This window comes from Hyla sarda, chromosome 1 (assembly GCF_029499605.1).
Source record: "Hyla sarda isolate aHylSar1 chromosome 1, aHylSar1.hap1, whole genome shotgun sequence".
Taxonomy (NCBI): domain Eukaryota; kingdom Metazoa; phylum Chordata; class Amphibia; order Anura; family Hylidae; genus Hyla; species Hyla sarda.
Window position 1 is genome coordinate 338,554,823 of NC_079189.1, and position 21,061 is coordinate 338,575,883.

The 21,061-nt window shown below is 41.9% G+C and overlaps 1 protein-coding gene across 1 annotated transcript in view; it reads left to right on the forward strand.

Annotated features, from left to right (window-relative positions):
- The window catches only part of ZNF462 (zinc finger protein 462), a 126,265-nt gene extending 105,412 nt beyond the window's left edge, over positions 1-20,853 (forward strand). Inside the window, exons 10-13 of the mRNA XM_056520322.1 lie at positions 5,249-5,472; positions 12,887-13,001; positions 16,720-16,831; positions 18,420-20,853. Of these exons, the coding sequence (XP_056376297.1) occupies positions 5,249-5,472; positions 12,887-13,001; positions 16,720-16,831; positions 18,420-18,585 (617 nt within the window). The 3' untranslated portion in view covers positions 18,586-20,853. The remainder of the gene's footprint in view (positions 1-5,248; positions 5,473-12,886; positions 13,002-16,719; positions 16,832-18,419) is intronic.
- The last annotated feature ends 208 nt before the right edge of the window (positions 20,854-21,061 follow it).

Below are 21,061 nucleotides of genomic sequence, written 5' to 3' on the forward strand. Positions count from 1 at the left end.
ACATTATGTTTAAATGTGCTGCAGCACAAAAAAGCTGTGTACTAAACACAAGATTTCACTCTGTCAAAGACTATTAGGAATGGACTGCTGGGTATTATACCGTCTACAGACTAGTATAACGAGTAGATGACAGTAGAACAAAGACACAGAACTGGGCTAAAAAAATATTCCTGCCTCCTCTGCTAAGTTTTATGAAGTTGAGGCAGCTTGTTGAAATGTATGAGGCAACACACAGCTCTCTGCCCTTCTCTGTAATACAATGTTGTAGAAAGTGACTGGGAGGTTAATGGCTGCAGTAAAAATCCTTTTCAGTGTAGAAAAAACACTGCTCTCTGTCCACCAGAACGCTGATGTGACTAGGATGTAAATGCTGGAATGAGCTTTTCTGTGTAACACACACAGCGATGTCTGTTCTATCTTTATGCAGTCTAATGAGTGATATGACAAGCCGCAAAATGGCTGCCAAATATATAGGGTTGTGACATCACAGGGGTGACTGGCTGCTGATAGGCTGCATCCTGCATGTGATTCAAGGTCATCCAGCCTACTTCCCTTCCCGCCTTGCCTTCCCGCCTTTCAAGCGTTCCATGTACTGACATGTGGATGCGCCATTTTAGATGCCCTGGAGCCTGGACCACAGTAAATGGAATTTAATTAAGCGATTCGAGCGATAGAATTGTGGCAATATTTGCATTAATTGCGAATTGAATATTTCATGAAATTCGTAACGAATTTGGGATCGGCAGCTTAGAATCGCTCATCTCTAGTCTCCAGGTTGAGTGGGGTTCTGCATCTCAGTTCCATTGAAGTAAATGGAGCCAAGTTGTAAAACCCCACCCAATCTGGAGACAAACGTGGAGCTGTTTTTAAAAGAAAATAGCTGTGTTTTTCTATTCCTGGATAACCCCTTTAACAGCGCCTGTAGTACAGTCAAATAAAAAAAATCTCGGAATACCCCATTAACTTGTTAAGGACAAAGGGCGTACAAGATAAGTGTGTTGTATTATTCGAGAGTAAGGTTTCACTTACCCAATATGCAAGTGGAGCTACATGAGCAGTCTTTTTCTTGCCCTGATCAACTCATCAACTGGTATCGCATTTTCAGTTTCAGGTGGCAAGAATTGGCATGGAGAATTATGTTACCAGACACCATTTTACAATGCTTTGACAGTGACAGTTTTTCTTTGAGCTCATCTGGCTTGATGAATATATCCAAAAAAATATGATCTTTTGTATGTTATATTGTAATATTATATAGTAGCTGCCCTATAACTTGTTGATAAGTTTACATATTAACTTTTTCTGTAAACCTGAACCTGAAAAATGTCAAACTATTACATAAAGGATGTTTCAACTCAAAACACACATTATGAGAAATTGTAGACCTTTATCCCCAAGGCATAGAAAGAGAATGAATGTATAAATAAATATATACCACTTTCTTATAGGTTACCCTAGGGTAACCCCCCAAAAAACCTAGGGTAACCTATAAGAAAGTGGTTTAAGTTTTCACCCTCCATCTACCAGTCTCCACTAGAGTATTTTTATACATCTATATAAAACTCAACGTGTGTGTGTGTATGTATGTATGTTCCACAAAAACTTCCAAATGGCTAAAGATATTAACATGAAACTTGGCACACATGTTACTTATATGTCAACAACAAACATAGGGTAGGTGATTTAACCCTTACTCACCCCCATTTGCCAGGGTCGGGGTTTTTGTTTAAAGTCCCATACAAGTCTATGGGAAATATATGTTACTGCATAACTTCCAAACGGCTGGAGATATTTCGATAATACTTGGTCACATGTTACTTATATGTCCACTTAAAATATAGGATAGTTAATTTAACCCTTAACTACCCCCATTTGTGAGGGTCAGGGTTTTTGTTTAATGTCCCATGCAAATCAATGGGAAATGTATGTTCTCACATAACTTCCGTACCGCTGGAGATATTTCAATACCTGGTACACATATTACAGGTCGGGATATGAGGACAGGATGGGAGGTCGAGATAGGAGGTCGGTATAGGAGGTCGAGATAGGAGGTCAAGATAGGAGGACGGGATAGGAGGTCAAGATAGGAGGACGGGATAGGAGGTCAGGATAGGAGGTCGGGATATGAGGACGGGATAGGAGGTCTAGATAGGAGGACAGGATAGGAGGACAGAATAGGAGGTCGGGATAGGAGGTCGAGAAAGGAGGACGGGATAGGAGGACGGGATAGGAGGTCGGGAAAGGAGGTCGGGATAGGAGGACAGGATAGGAGGACGGGATAGGAGGTCGGGATAGGAGGACGGAATAGGAGGTCGAGATAGGAGGTCAGGATAGGAGGTCGGGATATGAGGACGGGATAGGAGGTAGAGAAAGGAGGACGGGATTGGAGATCGAGAAAGGAGGAGGGGAAAGGAGGTCCGGATAGGAGGTCGAGATAGGAGGTCGGTATAGGAGGATGGGATAGGAGGAGGGGATAGGAGGACGGGATAGGAGGACTGGATAGGAGGTCGGGATATGGGGTTGGGATATGACAACAATATATGAGGACGGAATATGAAGTCAAAAGCTTCCTCCGTTGTTGATTTTCCTCCCCAACAAGGATGAGGAAGGAAAAACCGGGAAACGCCGGGTATTCAGCTAGGTAATATATAAAACTCAAGTGTGCATATGTGTGTATGTTCCAGCATCAATTCCAAACAGTCTGACATATTTTGATGAAACTTTGTACACTTGTTACTTATATGTCAACTAAAATCATAGGATAGTTAAATTAACGCTAACCCACCCCCATTTGCAAGGGTCAGGGTTTTTGTCAAGGTTTTTGAGGTCCGGATATGAGGACAAGACTGTCATTGTTCCTGTCCCACAAGGTTTAAATAGGAAGACCAGTCAACAGCGGGTACTCTGGTGGTATAAAAATATATGGATCGTAATACCATTAAATATTGGCAATTTCCCACATTATTGACCCCTTCACTGTACTCTTATGTTGCAGAATTCTTCAGTACAGAAAGAGTCCGATTAAAGATACCACAGTTTAGTTTTTTTTTAAATTCAGAATCGGACTGAATGGCTCAGGTACGCGGAGGTATATGTCGGCATACTAGCAGGAGTGTAGCAAATGTAGACCGCTTTTTAAAGGAAACCTATTATTATTTTCATGCTGCCTGAACCCAGTGGCGTAGCGTGGGTTGTCAGCACCCGGGGCAAGGCAAGTAATTTGTGCCCCCTAACCCGTGGATTTTAGTGTCTCTTCCACTAGATTAGTTAAAGAAACCCTTACCCCCTAAGCACATGTATTGTTTGTTATGAAAATACTGATGTAAGTAAAGTAAAATGCATCTAAATACAAGTTTATTTTCAAACACTTTATTGAGTGCGAACATGCATTACACATTCTCCACATTTTCAGCAGGTCTATGAATACAAATCTACAAATGTAGTAACCTACCATGGGCCATGCTATTATATGTCGTCTCACAACCATCGTAAACGACAAAAAATATCAGGAACAAAAACTAAACATCAAAAAGGAACCATACCCTGGAGATGATCCAAGGCACATGACTTTGGGTATAATAAGTAAGCGGCAAATGTCAGGGGGGCATTATATGTGCATTATATGGGCACATGACAGGGGGCCCCTGTCATGTGCCCCCACATATATTGCCCCCTGACATGTGCCCCTCACATATAATGCCTCCCTGTCATGTGCCCCCACATATAATGCCCCCCTGACATGTGACCCTGACTGATAATGTCCCCTGTCCTGTGCCCCTCACATATAATGCCCCATGTCCTGTGCTCCTCACATATAATGCCCCCTGACATGTGCCCTCACATATTATATATGAGGGGCACATGACAGGGGGGGTCCTGTCATGTGCCCCCACATATAATGCCCCCCTGACATGTGCCCCTTACTCATCAGTTGCCCCTCTCACTTATAATTTGCTCCCCCCTCCCCTTTCTCACGCCCGCCACCTTTCTCCCACGCTGCGGCTGCTCCATTCCTGCAGTCAGTGAGAGCCGCGGGGACGTGATCTCCGGGCGCCAGCGCGATGATGTGATGTCATCGCGCCGGCCTGCCGTGATTGGCTCTCACTGACTGCAGGACTGGAGCAGCCGCGGCGTGTGATAGCAAGGTGACGGGCGAGAGAAAGGGGTGGTGGAGCAGGACAGCCGACAGCTACCGCTCTTCCATGCAATAGTTCAGGGAGAGGGGCAACAGTCTCGGTGGGGGGGGGGCAATTGCCCCCCCCCCCCCCCCCTGATCCGCCACTGCCTCCACAGTGGGCTGCGACCCGGCGGCTCGGATCGGATTTGCACAGCCAGCACTGCAGAGAGAGTGAGTGAGCCAGGCAGGGGCAGAGAGCTGCGAGTGCGAGCGCGCCCCCCCCAGATGTTGCGCCCGGTGCGGCCGGCCCCCCCTGCACCCCCCACGCTACGCCTCTGCCTGTACCCAGAGTTAGGACTGTTCCCAGTGCCTTCTCCCTGCTCAAACTGCCTTGATTGATAAATCTTTTTCAGTTTGAGTATACAGAGAAAACTATCCATCAAGTTTAGCTGGGTACGCGGAAGCAACTGAGGATCACCAGATGGCTCGTGATTCAGGCAGTATAAAAATTATATATATATATGTGAACTTAGCCTTACCATGATTACCATGATTTTTTTGAAAACTAGAGAATTTGTGAGTCATATGTCACTAGACACGTTTTAGATTGAGAAATTTGGAAACTTGTATTCCAGAGGTCTCCTGCTTGACAATAGTTTGTGTTACATGTAGTCTCTTTATACTGGTAATTACGTAATGTCTTTGGTTTAATATTTTATAACTGTCTTGGTTACTGATTTATCAGCTCCTTTTATTTTCAGCTTTTCCTTATAGTAGATCAGTCATAAAAATACAATATTGCCAGTAATACTCCTGATTATAAAAAGTAACCCTGTAACTAAACACAATTAGAGTGTTGTTTTGGTAGAACCTTTGCAGCAGTTTAACTTTAGCTTAGGTTATGAGTTAAGTGGCTTTGTTCCTCTGTGGCTACCCAAACAATTACATAATTGATAGTACACACTGTAGCACCAAATATTTAGCTGCAGTAATGGCAATTGTTGGAACAGAATGCATTGTCTAAGATAAAGGCCCTCGAACATAAGAACCGGCATAAAAGTGATGCTTAAATGTTTTGTAATAGTTTATTTTGTGTGTAGCTTCAATGTCTCCTTTGTGTCATCATTACAGAAGAGAGAGTCGTTCCTATAGAAGTTTGTCGTTCCAAATTATCAAAACAACTGCAAGGAGTTGTATTTCGGTGTGATAAATGCACTTTTACCTGCTCGAGTGATGAAAGTCTGCAACAGCACATAGAGAAACATAATGAGTTAAAGCCTTACAAATGTCAGCTGTGCTACTATGAAACCAAACTAAATGAAGAACTAGATAACCATTTAAGAGAGGAGCATAAGGTACGAGTTACTTTATCTGCATGAGATAAGCTAATTTGTCAAAACATGGTTTTCTACATTTTATAGCAACTTATTGAATATGAGGGAGATTTATAGCAACCAAAAAAGTTCATGACCTATTTTTCTTTCGAATTCTGTAAAATACCAGAAACCCGACAAACCCCATTCAAGTCAATTAAATCCGTTGTGACCCGGCAGTGACAGTTGTTCTCCTTCTTTCAGCCAACTGCATGTGACTGACTGCATGTTCCTTCCTACAAACATTACAGGGAGCTGTGCACTTGCTAGGGGTTTTAACGACTACAATCTTACTTAGGCTAGGGTCGCACACCTGGCAAGTGCACAGTTCCCTGTAGTGTTTGTAAGAAATAACTGTCAATCACATGCAGATAGCAGTGGGAACCACCACTAAGGCCCCTTTCACACTATACATTCATCCGTTTTAAAGATCCGTTATAAAACCCTGAAAATCGGCTGTTAAACAACCATTACAAAATCCCATACTGCCGTTACAAAATCCCATTATAGTCTATGGGATTTTTACATTATTCGTTATAACCCTTCATAGCCCGTTATTAATAATGGACGTTATTTTGTGACGGGAGAAAGAGCGGAAGAAATAGTTCATGCATGTCACAAAATAACGTCCGTTATTAATAGTGGGCTATGATGGGTTAAAACGTTTAATGTAAAAATCCCATAGACTATAATGGGATTTTGTAACAGCCATTTAACGGACGATTTTCAGGGTTTTCATAATGGAACATTATAACTGATCTTTAAAACGGATGAATTTAGTATAGTGTATAGAAATAGTATAGTGTGAAAGGGGCCTTAAGGCTGCTTTCACACTATACTTTTGCTCCGTTAAAAGATCCGCTATAAACTTCCGTTAGAAAACCCTTAAAAACGGCCGTTAGAAAATCCCATTCATGTCTATGGGATTTTCTGAATATCCGTTATCACCCATTATAGCCCATTATGAATAATGGACGTTATTTGTGACAGAAGAAAAAACGTCACAAGCACTAATTTTTATTCTGTCAAAAATAACGGTGGTATCACGGCCATTAAAATCTTAGCATTGCAGTCTATGGCAAACGGATGAGCCTTTATTGTCATCTGTTTGCACCATGTTTATAATATCCATTATTACTTCTGAGCATGCTCAGAAGAGGTGACATCAGGGAACTACTGCAGTGCTGAGGTACTACTACTACTCCCATCATGGAACAGACTCATTTCCATGATGGGAGTAGTGGTCCCCCCAGCTGCAGGAGTCTGCCGGCGGCCGGGGAGGCACCATTAGTGTTTCTACCACTATCCCCATCATGGAACAGAGTCTGTTCCATGTTGGGGGTAGTAGTACAGGGGATAAGGGATTGATCGCACCGGGTCTCACTTCTGAGACTTGATGGGATCAGCAGTTATAAAGCAGGGGAGTGGGTGGCATGCTGCACTCCCTTCGATGTATATGCTACCGTGTAAACTTTCATTTTGAAATACGGCATTGAGGAGCCATTCAGGGCTCCCGGGTTTTTTTTTAAACTACTACTCTGACCCCCAAATGTATGCCCCCTGCATATTTATAATAATTCATTTGCCCCAGTGTGTTTATAATAATTCCTTGGCCCCAGTGTGTTTATAGTAACTCTTTGGCCCCAGTGTGCTTATCCTTATTCCCCACCCCCCCACCGCCACCACCCCCAGTGTCCTAATTTCCCCCCCCCACTGCCTGCTCCTCATCTACTTGGAGCAGGGCAGCAGCGGGACATGTCAGGAACCAGCGGCGGTGAATGAATGAATGAAGCCGACATGTCCTGCATGTAGGCTTCATTCATTCACCGCCGCCGACCGACATGTCCCCACTGCTGCCCTGCTCCTAGTGCAATCATCGCACCGCCAGGACATGTCTATTCTCTGCTGCTCATCTCTGTACCCAACGGAGATAAGCAGCAGAGAATAGACATGTCCCGGCAGTGTGCTGATCGCACTAGGGGCAGGGCAGCAGCGGGGACATGTCGGGCGGCGGTGGAGGTGAACGAATGAGGCCTACATGTGGAACATGTCGGCTTCATTCATTCATTCATCGCTGCCGGTTCCCAACATGTCCCTCTGCTGCCCTGCTCCAAGAAGATGAGGAGCAGGCAGCGGGAGGGGTAATAAGGACACTGGCGGGGATAAGGATAAGCACACTGGGGCCAATGAATTATTATAAACACAATGGGGCCAATGAATTATTATAAGCACACTTGGGCCAATGAATTATTATAAACACACTGGGGCCAATGAATTATTATAAATATGCATGGGGGGCATACATTTGGGGGTCAAATTAGTAGTTTAAAAACCCGCCGGGAGCCCTGAATGGCTCCTCGGTGTCGGCCATTCAGGGCTCCGGTAGGGAATTTAAGAGTGAAAGTAAAAATACACCGTACATTGCAGGGGAACGGAGCATGCCACTTGCTCCCCTGTTTAATAACTTCTGATCGCATCGGGTCTCAGAAGTGAGACCCAGTGCGATCAATCCTTCAGCCCATCTACTACAACCCCCATCATGGAACAGAGTCTGTTCCATGATGGGGCTAGTAGTACAAACACTAATGTAGCCTCCCCAGCCACCGGCAGACTCCTGCAGCCGGGGAACTACTACTCCCATCATAGAAACAAGTCTATTTCATGATGGGAGTAGTAGTAGTCCTGGCTGCGGGAGTCTGTAGGCAGAGGTGTTAAAATGGCCATAAAATAACGGTATATGACAGATGTTATAACTGATCTTAACTGAAGAATATGCCCGTTATTTTGACAGACATTATTCAGCCGTTAGCACCCGTTATTTCATCCGTTATTATACATCTGTTCTTTAATTATACAATACAGAAAACGGATTTTTAATAACGGATAAATACTCAGTGTGAAAGCAGCCTAAGACTTGTACTGCCAACTGGGAGTTCACAGTAATTAAGGTAAAATTTCACATAACATTGTGCTCAGCATTCCTAGACCTACTAAATTGTGCCGTCAAATAGGGTGCCATCTTCTTACTGATACAAGTGGTCATTAATGGTACATGCAGTTCTAACATCTTTAGTGCTGCATGCATCCTTTTTGATTGGATGTTTTTTCAGGTTTTTTTATGTTAAACAAACTCAAAAAATGTAATTCCTTTATTCTGTCTTTTCTTTCTTGTTTTTACTAATTTCATTGCCATTATTTTAGCTTTCTGTATATCAGATGATTGAAAAAAAAAAAACCTCTTTTAAATAAACAATCATAAAAAAAAAAGTAATTCCTTTAAGCAAATAATTAATACATTTTTTTAATGAAAGGATTATCACATAGTAGTCTATATAATTTCACATATACTATTTTACTTACAAGATAATCAAGAGCAATAACTTGTTTGATTGGATATGATATCTTTCCAATGTGTCAGAAAGTCCAGCTGTGTCAGATTGCCCATTTTAATAAAACCATAACATAATATGGTCTGTGAGGTCAAATCCAGTCAATAGTACATCACAGCTTCATTTGTAAGTACCGTATATACTCGAGTATAATCCGACCCGAGTATAAGCCGAGGTTATTGACTCGAGTATAAGCCTAGGGTGGGAAATACATCATCCCCCCTGTCATCATCCAGACCCCTGTCATTAACATCCTCATCATCATCACCGCCTGTCATCATCCAGACCCTCATCATCATCCCCTGTCATCATCCCCTTGTCATCATCCCACACCCCCCCTTCATCATCCCCTTGCCATCATCCCCACCCCCCTTCATCACCCCCTGTAATCATCCCACACCCCCCCTTCATCATCCCCTTGTCATCATCCCCACCCCCCTTCATCATCCCACACCCCCCCTTCATCATCCTCTTGTCATCATCCCACCCCCCCCCCCCTTCATCATCCTCTTGCCATCATCCGCCCTCAGTGGTCTTCAACCTGCGGACCTCCAGAGGTTTCAAAACTACAACTCCCAGCAAGCCCGGGCAGCCATCGGCTGTCCGGGCTTGCTGGGAGTTGTAGTTTTGAAACCTCCGGAGGTACGCAGGTTGAAGACCACTGCGGCCTTCGACATCATCCAGCCCCCTCTCACCCCCTTTAGTTCTGTACAGTACTCGCCTCCGCTCTGCGCTGGTCCGGTGCTGCAGGACTGTCCGGTGGGGAGGTCGTCCGGTGGGATAGTGGTTCCGGGCTGCTATCTTCACCGGGGGCGCCTCTTCTCCGCGCTTCGGGCCCAGAGTAGAGGCGTTGCCTTGACGATGACGCAGAAGTACGTTGGTAATGAACGTACCTCTGCGTCGTCGTCAAGGCAACGTGACTATTCTGGGGCCGGGCCCGAAGCACTTAGAAGAGGCCTCCCCGGTGAAGATAGCAGCCCGGAACCACTATCCCACCGGACGACCTCCCCACCGGACAGTCCTGCAGCACCGGACCAGCGTCGAGCGGAGGCGGATACTGTACAGAACTAAAGGGGGTGAGAGGGGACTGGATGATGTCGAAGGCCGCAGTGGTCTTCAACCTGCGGACCTCCGGAGGTTTCAAAACTACAACTCCCAGCAAGCCCGGACACCCGATGGCTGCCCGGGCTTGCTGGAAGTTGTAGTTTTGAAACCTCTGGAGGTCCGCAGGTTGAAGACCACTGCGGGTGGAGAGTTCACTCGAGTATAAGCCGAGGGGGGTGTTTTCAGCACGAAAAAAGTAAATAGGATTTCACATAATAAAGGTATATTTTGATTTAAATAAAAACCTGTCTACAGCATTCTAGGTCTGTAAAATAATAAACTGGAGTATGCACACCTCTCTTAGCCCATCATCGGTGCTCCTTTTTGCTCTGGTACTTCTGTTTACTTCTTCTGATGACGTACTTTCCCTGCTCCACCAATGACATTCCAAACCCATTCCAACCAATCAATGAGACTGCACTGTCCAGAACATTATTAGCAGGGCAGAGACAATGCATTATCAGCCAAAAGTAAATGGAAATAGAGTGCATCGTAGTGATGGTGCTGTACTGGGAGAGGTGAGTATGCACTAGCTTGTTATCTTACACACCTATAATGCTGTAGTTAAATAAAGTGGGCTTTTTTCTGAGCTTAGGATAGTTTTACAGGTTGTGTAGTGGGTTCATAATGGAGTATATAAAACAGAAATAATGGAACATTGCTATTTTCTTTGCAGAGAGGATGCTGTAAAAAAAGAGCATTTGTAGATGAAATATTTAAAGGGTAGCTCCCACCATCCTATTTTTTTTTTTTTTTGCTAGCCCGTTCCCCCCCCGCTACGGCACTAGCCCGTTCACTCCTCCCCCGCCCGCATACCCCGTTCCCTCATTACACTTGCAGTTACTACAGAGTCCGGCAGCGGGCGTGCAGGGACAGCGGCGGCAACGAGGCGGCGGCGGCGATGTGTGGGAGGAGTGGCCTCCCAGCCAGTGGCCGGGGATCCAATGCGCTCGCTCCCGCCTGTCTGATTGACAGGTAGGGAGCGAGTGCAGCCTAGCTGAAAAAGGACTGATTGCCACTCCAAAATCAGTCCTTTTTCAGTAGCCGGTTTTTAAATGTAAATTAAATCTTTTTAATGAAAAAAAAAATAATAAAAGTATATTAGACATATGTTGTAGTACATAAGTACTACAACATATCAAAAAATAAAGTTGGTGACAGTGCCCATTTAAAGATCTGTCGCCATAGACACTTATCCCCTATCCGCCGGACAGGGAATAAGTGTCTGATCGCGGGGACCCCCAATGATCTCCTGTACGGGGCTCCGGCTCCCTCTATGTATCTCTGTGAGAGAAGTGGAGATGCAGCGTTCGTGCATCCCCACCTCTCCCATAGAGCTGTATGGAGGGGGAGTGTCCTTGACCTCAGTGAGGTCGACGACACGTGCATTAGCCGCGCAGAGCGGTTCCTGGAGATCGCAGGGACTCGCGATTAGACACTTATCCCAAATCCTGCAGATAGGGGATAAGTGTCTATGGCTGCAGTACTCCGTTAAGCCAGAAATTTTTTTTATGTTAACATTGAATAAACCCCACCTGCTCAGGGAGATTTATTTAGCCCATTCTTTTCCATATTTCCTCCTTGTGAAGGGGTGCAATAAGGATGGTGCATTAATAATTAATAATAATTATTAATAATAATTGAATTCAATATTTCTCATGTAGCACCACTAAAGTGTATACTTTGTGTTTCACTTTTCCATTTGGGAAACATTTGCTCTAAATAAAAGCAAGTGAAAGTTTTCTCATTTATATCTAAAGGCTTGTAACCTGTCCCAATCATTTTCTACCTATGAATGTGCAAAAATGTTTCATTTACTGACAGAAGAATCTTCAAAATGGCAGCGTCTAGAAACATTAAGGAGAAAATATATTGATTCTTCAGGCTAAGTTTCCACTTGGGTTTTTTTCTGGCAGTTTTTGGGAAAACTGCCACTGCAGTTTTCGAGCCAAAGTCAGAAGTGGATCCATAATGGAGGAGAAGTGTAAGGCTGGGTTCACACCACGTTTTTCAAATACGGTAACCGTAAACGGTTTTCCGCAAAAAAAAAGGTATACGACCGTATCCGAAACCGTATGCATAGAGAATGCATTGTAAACACTATTCCAAATGTTGTGTACGGTTGCATCCGTTTTGCCTCGGATATGGTTTTGCCGATTTTTCAACCGTAGGCATAAACGCTGCCGACCACGTTTTTGCCTCCTGTTGGAAAACCGTATGCGAACCGTATACGGTTCTTTTAACATTGTTGTCTATGAGAACCGTACACAGAATTTCAGAATACGGTTGCACACCGTTTTTCTAATCCGTTTTTGAAGTTGACACATGCTCAGATCTTTCTAGAATTCATCCCAGACATCCCCCCTCCCTCTGGAAACGCCCTGTCTGGCCATTGTCTGGAGAGTTGAGCTACAAGAAGGACCTGCTTCTCCTTTGCTCTTCAGTCAGTATAAACCGTATACGTTTTAATTTGGAGTCATACGGTTGCATACGGTTTTTCTCATACGTTTTTTAGCGGAAAACCATATACGGTAACCGTATTTGAAAAATGTGGTGTGAACCCAGCCTAAGTCCTTCCTTATTCTATTCCTTTTGAATAAATTTCTGGCTTTGGCTCAAAAACTGCAGTGGCAGTATTCCAAAAACTGACAGAAAAAAAAAAACAAGTGGAAACTTAGCCTCACACTAGAAAACTAGTGTTAAAAAGTCATAAATGTTTGTGCAAACACTGGAAAAGTCACACATTTTCTCAAAACATTGCTCTTGGGCAAAATATTGCAACATTTTTTATCCCAGCTTTTTGGTTGTAAGCATTGATATCAGAAAGTTGCTTAACTTTTCTTTATACAATGATTAGCCTGCCTTGCATAAATTCATATTCATATATTGGTTGCTGTTTTAAGGTGTGCCGTAACTTTGAACTAGTTGGATTAGTTAATTTGGATCAACTGGAACAGATGAAAGATAAAACTGAGCCTTCAAGTAGTGATGAAGAGGAAAGTACAGCTAAGACCAGAGGTTGGTGGATGTTAAAGTATATACATTATATGGTTTTGGAAGTGTTAATATATTTTTTTAATTGATTAGTTGTCATAAATATACATACAATGCACTGCGACACAGCTCAGGCTAGGAAGCAGTCCTCAATAAATGCATACAAATACCTTACATAATGTGACAGTACAACATACAGCATGGGTCTCCTTATGCTATAAATCATATCATATGCTACACTAACATTATAAAATGGCACTAAATATGGGAAGATGCCATACCTGGGTCCCTTATGTAGTTTATTTAGTGCTTACTAAAATCACCTTATAGTGGATAACCCTTTTAAAGTGTATCATTTATCAACAGTACCCTCTCTGGGAGTACATAGGATAAAGACAGACGCGGTTCTAAGTTTCATATACTGTGGGCAGAATCTTCACTTCGGCATATTTATTATACATTCACACAATTTTTGAGCCTATTTGCTCTTTTCTCGACAGTTTGCTGTCTGACAAATGCTTGATGTATTAGACCGGTATTAAAATTTATGCACACACATACTCAACTTTATTAGAGGCGTTAAAATCAGTGGCAAAAAACTTATTTAAAAATGCACCCAGTTCATCACATATCACATGCCAACATGATAAATTTGGCACATTTGATAATTAGCATAAGGGAAAAAGTGCAGGCTAAAAAAAAAAAGTTTGTATATAAAAATTGTGTACAATGGGGGAGATTTTTGAATCTTTTTTTTACTTGTTTTTGGTCAATATGCGCGTTTTTTCTTTTTTGTTTTTTATTGGGGGGGAATTTGTGGATTTGCGTTTTTTTTTGCACATTTTTTTTTACCTTACAACGTAAGTGATTTCTAAAGACTTGTCTATGTAGGCCACTTTACATGCAGTGGTCAAGTGGTCATTAATTTATCATTTGCAATCTTTTAAAAATACACAAAGTTACAATGCAGTGGGTGAAAAACCCTGCCAACATAGACCACCTTCGGTGCTACTTGCTTTACAAAGTCAAAAATGGTGTTGTGAGGTAATTTTGTTAGTTTCGGTGGACTTTTGCATTATTTATCACACATAGGATAAATTGTGCGCGTGTTTGCCAAAAAACCTGCAACGAAAGTGACAAAAGTACCTATCAAAAACTAAACTTTCCCTAATCCATTCCCCCCCCCCCCCCACTTGTCCCTGACTCTCGCTGACACTATCCCTGTTTTTCTTTCTGCTTAAAGCAACCCGAAAATACCTTTTTTTGTTTGAGCTTCTTCTCAAGCCGTAATGTCACATGAAGCCTGACTGGACAAGCTTCCGCCCTTCCTCCTCTATGGAGCACGCATAGAGGCTCAGCAGACAGCAGGCACGGCAGCTCTGAATCTACTGCTCCCTGTTATGAACTGCACATGCCATACAGAGAGGAGAGAGATCACTGGCTGTGCTGTGTAAAAGGGGGAGGTTCAGGAGGCGGGGATATTAAAATTAGGTGCGCTCCGCTTGCACGCAAGCACTGCGCTCGCTCTCTGCCTGTTTCATATACACACAACAATTTAGGGGAACCCTAAACTTAGTAACCCCCAATTTAAAATGTACCTTTTATTATTCCATTTAAAATATAAACTGTGATGCACATAATTGTGTGATTCTGCAAGTGGATGTAATGACACCACCACTAACTTTTAAAACCACAGTTGCCACCGGACTCCTTGACTCCTATACTTGTCTTTTATAAGCTCCTGAATGCTACAGAGTGAGCGTTTGGATAGCTCAATCTCCTACCTATTGGGAGCCGGTGGCTACTGCTTATTAAAATCACCAAAAATTAGCCAGCCCTTCCAACGTTTTACTGGCACCCCAGCTTCGTCAGGAAAGTATGGTGGCTGTGGCCTGACTTCATTTCCTGGGATGGGACCACTGCCCGGCCAGCAGTGGTCCGAATGTGCTGTGCGTGAGGGGGGGGGGAAATGCATGCTGGACCAGTAGGGAGACCCCTAGTGGCCAGCATTTCAAATATTAAAAAAAGTGTTATGCCTAGTTTTTTTTTTTTTAAACAAATATATTAGAAAGATTTTTAATTTTTAATAAGGTATAACATATAAAAAGTTTATTTTAACGAGAGTGGCCATTTAAAACTGGCATACAAATCTCCCCCAATGTAAAGAGTAAATATTGCCTGGAATAAAACTCCTGCTTATCCCATCCACATAAGTTGTTTAATATCTGTATCTATATGATTGCTTATACAAGAGTACAAATAGATTTCAAGCACTATAATACTATTTTTTATTTATATAGTGTCAGCTTGTTCAGCAGTGCTTTACAGTTAGGGAGATAACTAAACAAGTAGAAAGACAAATCAAACAACAAAACAAAAAGGGGAGAGGTCATAGGGCTGGGCAGTATACCGGTTCATACCGAATACTGACATTTTTGTGCTGCACGAAATGAATTTTAACCCATACCGCAATACCGGTTTGGCCCCTCCCCCTCGGGAATGAATGAATGAATCAGCCCAGCGCTGCGCTGTCCCCACATGAGGGAGCTAATCATATGTTGCCCGCGAGCGCTGTTCTGCCCCCCCAATTAATTATCAGCCCAGCGTTGTCCCCATCGGGGTAAATACTCACATTTCACCCACAAGCGCTGCCTTCCTCTTCCTCCTGTTTTTTGCGGCCGTCTGACACTCTATACCAGTGGTCTTCAACCTGCGGAACCTCCTGATGTTGCAAAACTACAACTCTCAGCATGCATGCTGGGAGTTGTAGTTTTGCAACATCTGGAGGTCCGCAGGTTGAAGACCACTGCTCTATACTGTGCGGTATCCCTATGCCCGGGCTGCAAAAAATAAACAAAATAAACTTTATCTTACCTCCCGTTAGTCCGGTACCGGCCTTACGCTCTTCCTGGGGATGGGAACGTTGGACAGCCATCAGCCTATCACTGGCTGCAGCGATATTCCGCCTCGGCTGGTGATAGGCTGAGCGCACTGTCATGTAAGAAGCCGTCCAGAGCTCCTTACATGACAGTAGGCTCAGCCTATCACCGGCCGAGGTGGAACATCGCTGCAGCCAGTGATAGGCTGACAGCTGTCCGACGTTCCCGTTCCCAGCGTAAGGCCGACGTCGGAACATGCGTTAGTTTATTTTGTTTACCTTTTGCAGCCCAGGCATAGGGATACCGCACAGTATAGAGTGTCAGCGCCGGCGGCCGCAACAAATAGGACGAGGAGGGCATCGCTTGCGAGGGACATGTGAGTATTTACCCCGATGGGGGCAGCGCTGAGATGATAATTAATTGGGGGGGAGGAGGAGGAAATACCGTTCTATACCGTGGAACCGCCAAAAGGTACAAAAATACCGTGATACACACATTTGGTCATACCGCCCAGCCCTAAGAGGTCTCGAGAACTAAGGTACCTAGGGCTATTAGATAGAAGGTCCTGTCCAGACAATGTGAAACAAACCTCAACTTGAGCGGTCTGCAGTCATGCAGGCAAAAACTATAAAGTAGCCCCAAAGTGACACAGCCCACTATATTCTAGGAGTTGGTGGAAATCCCATCGATTGGATCCCTATCAATCCTGAACAGCATATCGTAGCTATAAGCCATTCCAATTGCTGGAAACCTTTTGTAGTTACTCTCAAAAGTGAAAGGGATTTTTACCACTGAAGAATTATTAAAAACGGTCCTACATGCTGAACACTGTAATGAATATTTTTTATTCTGTAATCCTGCAGAATTGATGGACATCCAAGCTACTGTTCAGGAAAAGCGTTTTCCATGTGAATTCTGTGGGAGGACATTTACGCTCAACACTGAATGGGAACGACATGTTTTAAGACATGGCATGTAAGTCAGATATCAGGACTTGTTGCACAGCGACACATACAACACACACATAATCAACACTGAATCACTACACATAATATTTATGATGTGTTTTAGTTATTTATTATGTGTTCATAGTATTGTGTTTATGCATGTCAACATAATTTTAGGCTTTTTTATCTTTAGGCTTTACAAACCTGCATGGGATGCTGATGAATCATGTTCTCAGGTTTAAGGCCCCATACATATTAGACTTGTGCCGCCAAATCCGACCGATTTTGGGGGGACTGGCTGACCATCTAAAGTGAATGGGGGCCTCATGACTATTCCTTAATAGATGATGTTGAGGGGAGGAAGGGATCAGGTATGTAGAATTTCAGCTCCCCAGTCCTTTTGTTCTTGGGCATATAAATCGCTAGAGGGGTCTGACCGCAGTTTACCCCAACCACTATTCAGAACACATAAATACTTAGCTGAGCCAAGTGTTCATGTGTTTAAAGAGATCAGCAGAGATAGCTGCTGGAAAAATTAATGTTGCTTCAAAGGGGATTTTATATTAATGACCTCTTTTTAGATCTAACTCCCTGGTCCTCCATTGATAAAATGATTGAAGAATTGCCAGTGCTTTGTTAAGCTCTGCGTGGTCAACATTGCTTACCAGGCACATTTCGGTACATTTAGCATGAGCGATACCTGGTATTGCAGCTCGTCCCATTGGAGTGATCCTGACTTAGTACTGCCAAGTATTTTTTGTTTTTCTTTAATTGGGTATCACTGCTAGTAAGTGGTTTAGGGCAATGATGATTGCCTAAACTGATATATTGTAGCAAACCCATCAGATGGGTTGTTCAGCCTCTGAATATTAACTAGACAACTCTTTTAATATTCTGGCAAAAAAAAATTATATATGTTGCTGGAAATGAAAAAAAAATAAATAAACAAGTTATATTTACATACAACGGTCCCCTCACAGCTTTTATTCCACACACTTCCAGTCCCCTGCTGCTCACTGTTCCTGTCTGCTTTTGGGTTGGGTAAACAGAGCAGGACCTGCCCGCTCAGCCATTCAATGGCCGAGGCAGAATATTGCTGTGGCCAATGATTGGCTGAACAATTCTTCTCCAACTCCCCGACCCGTAATAGTGAGCAGCAGGGGACTGGAACTGCATGGAACAAGAACTGTGAGCAAGTAAGTATGGCTTGTTTGTTATTTTTTCTTTATGCCCATCAGTATATCATTTTTTTACACTAGAACACTCATTTAATTTCTTATTAGCTACAGTTTGCTAAGGGGGTTTTCGGAAGTAGAAAGAACAAGAACAGAGCGGTGACCTGAAGGTCTAAAAGCTGCAGCACTGGAGGAGGTAAGTATACCTGCTTTTATTTTTTTTTTATGTAGAGGGAGGGATATACTACATGTTTACATTTTCCTGAAAAACCTCTTTAACTTGAGTAGGACACTACTAATTAAAGGAAATTATTATATTTTTTGATAAGAAATAATATTTTAATTTATAGAGGCACCAAAAGCTGAACATCATGCTGTAAGGCTTATAGTGAACATGTTACCATTTTTTTATGACATTCTAATATACCTTTCTATTTATAGGACTGTTGGTGAAAACCAGAAAGAGATCATTGAATCCAGAATGCCAAAGGAAAATCTTGAGGACACTTATAGGAACATGAAACATGTGGATGAAAGAACAATAGATACTTCCCAACAAACTAGAGCCTCATGTTTTAAAAACTATATAGTGACCAAAAAGGAATAACTTTTTTCTGGAGATGCGACTAGGACTGGCTTAAACATTGATATGACTGGTTAAAGTACACAAAAAGCTGCTTTTAGAACTTTGAACATCTGTTTTGTTTTTTCCAAGCACTGGTGTATGTATATATTTAACATGCATTTATTTAAAAAAGGAACTGACTTGCTTGAAGAAATCACTACGCATCTTGTTTGTTCATACTTTTTTATGGCTATAGTGACACAGGACTTATGAAAGAACTAATGTAAAACTCTTGCGGAGAACTTTCTCATAGGAATGACTAATACTGTGTGACAAAGAAACCATTTATTGGACATCTTTTAATACCAGCTTTCCATACTATTGCAACTATTCAATAGACAATAAAGACACGTTACAATTTTCCTAGTTTACTGCAGTGGTCACTAAAATCCCTAGTACCTCAAGAAAAAATGTTTCAAGGGAATTCTCAGCATTTACCCACGCTGCTTTTCCAGGCAGATAAATGTCGAGGAGGCTTATAGAAATGGAGAACAAAAATAACTGAATGCGTGCAAATAGTCAAGATATCTTTCTTGATAATCTTTTCATGATTTTGTCTTAAAATACTGTGACTATTTTTTTTATATGTAAAATATGAATTGAGAAAAAAAGTTAAAAAAAAAAAGTTAAAATATTTAGGGATCTGTTTGTGAATGATCAAGTTTTTTTAGGAATTGGTAGGATATTCCAGTCTGTTTTCTTGCTGACTATTTGGCAAGCCTGCTGAGTCACTTCTGTTTAGTACTTCAATAAACAAAAACAGCACAAATCTGAGTTGACCAATTAGAATTATTAAATTGCTGTGCTGTAATATACCTGTCTGATAGACCTTTTCTATGAATTATTTATACAAGTTTACCTGACACTTGAGCTATTAAACATTTCTCTCAAGTGGTCTACTACATTTTAAACCTTTATTTTCAGATAAAACATAATGTTTCTGTTGCTGATTAGATACCAAAAATGTAATTCAATTTTAATTCATTTAAATTCTAAATTTACATATACTGTATACAGCACATACTGTACATGTCATTTCAAAATGTAGAATTTAACTGACACAGCCCATCATTACATACTACTTCTCGTTATTCTATTTTGTGCAAAATGTAGATTTATTTCCCTTGTAACATATGATGCACTTTTTTCTTAGAAATTTTTGAAGCTTTTTTTTATATATTATTATAATTATTATTATTATTCCAATTTAAGTAATGTTTATCCAACTTTTAGCATGAAACTCATTCTTGAGTTGCTGTAAAATATCCCCTACCTCATTCCTTCTCTTCTGAATGGTAATCATTTCAGGTTTACCCTGCTGGAAACTTTGTATAAAAAAAAATGTGTTTTGAAATGTTAGCATAAAATCATTATATATAGAATATATAATGTAACTTTTTGCTGACTTTCAAAATAAATAATTTATACTTGAGAGCCACAACTACATTGTACTTAGTAAGAAAATTAAGACCTTTGTAGATATGTCTGAAGACATACAAAAAAAGTGGTGTTACCTACAGCAATCTATGTTTCTACAATTTTTCTAGAACAGTTTTGAAAATAATTAACACCACAAAGTTAAATTAACACCACAAAGTTGTTTTTTTTGGACTTGTGATCTTTGGCTGCAAGTCAGCTTTTACATTAAAGGGATACTCCGGCCCTAAGACATCTTACTCAGAGCCTCCAGCGCTGCGGAGAGCTCACAAAGGTGGGTGCGGAATGTGAGATTGTGGGGGTCCCCAGTGGCAGGACCCCCTGCGATCAGACATCTTATCCTTTGGATAGGGGATAAAATGTCTTAGGGCCGGAGTACCCCTTTAAAGCAGCTAGGGCCTTTTTAAAGCAGGATGTATCTGGCGACAAAGGTAATCTCGCAAATGGACATTTTGAGAAGAATCGGTTGCACAAGAAAGCTTTTTCACTTTGTATGTCCTGCTTCTCATCCAGTCCTCAGCTGCACTTTCAGAAATGCTACAAGGCTACAAGGGGTTTCCAATTTCAAGCAACAATTTCCTGGCAAGTTCTTATTGTAGGAAGAATTTTCTTTCAACACTGAAATTTGCACCATGCTAATTGGTCTTTATTTCAAGCTCCTTGTACCTGTTGTACAAATGGAGAAGTTACCAAAAATGATTTGTGATGTGTGTTAATCACTACTTTATTTTTTAAGTAACCTGTACATATTGTAATCCATTGCAGTTTGCTTTGCTAATCTCCTAATTAAACTATGGGACCATTATCCTTTTCAACAAATTGTCATTTCTATTTTTAAATTATGCAATTTCTTTTAACTTTCCTCATCTGTTATAAAAAAAAAAAAATAAATACTATTGTTTAGGGAAACTCTTCAAAAGTTAGGCTTGGCAGGCATGCCAAACTTTCCGAAAAAGTTCAGTTCTTGGTAAACATGTTCTCTGCAAACCAGCAATGACATAAGCCTCAAACATGTATACCA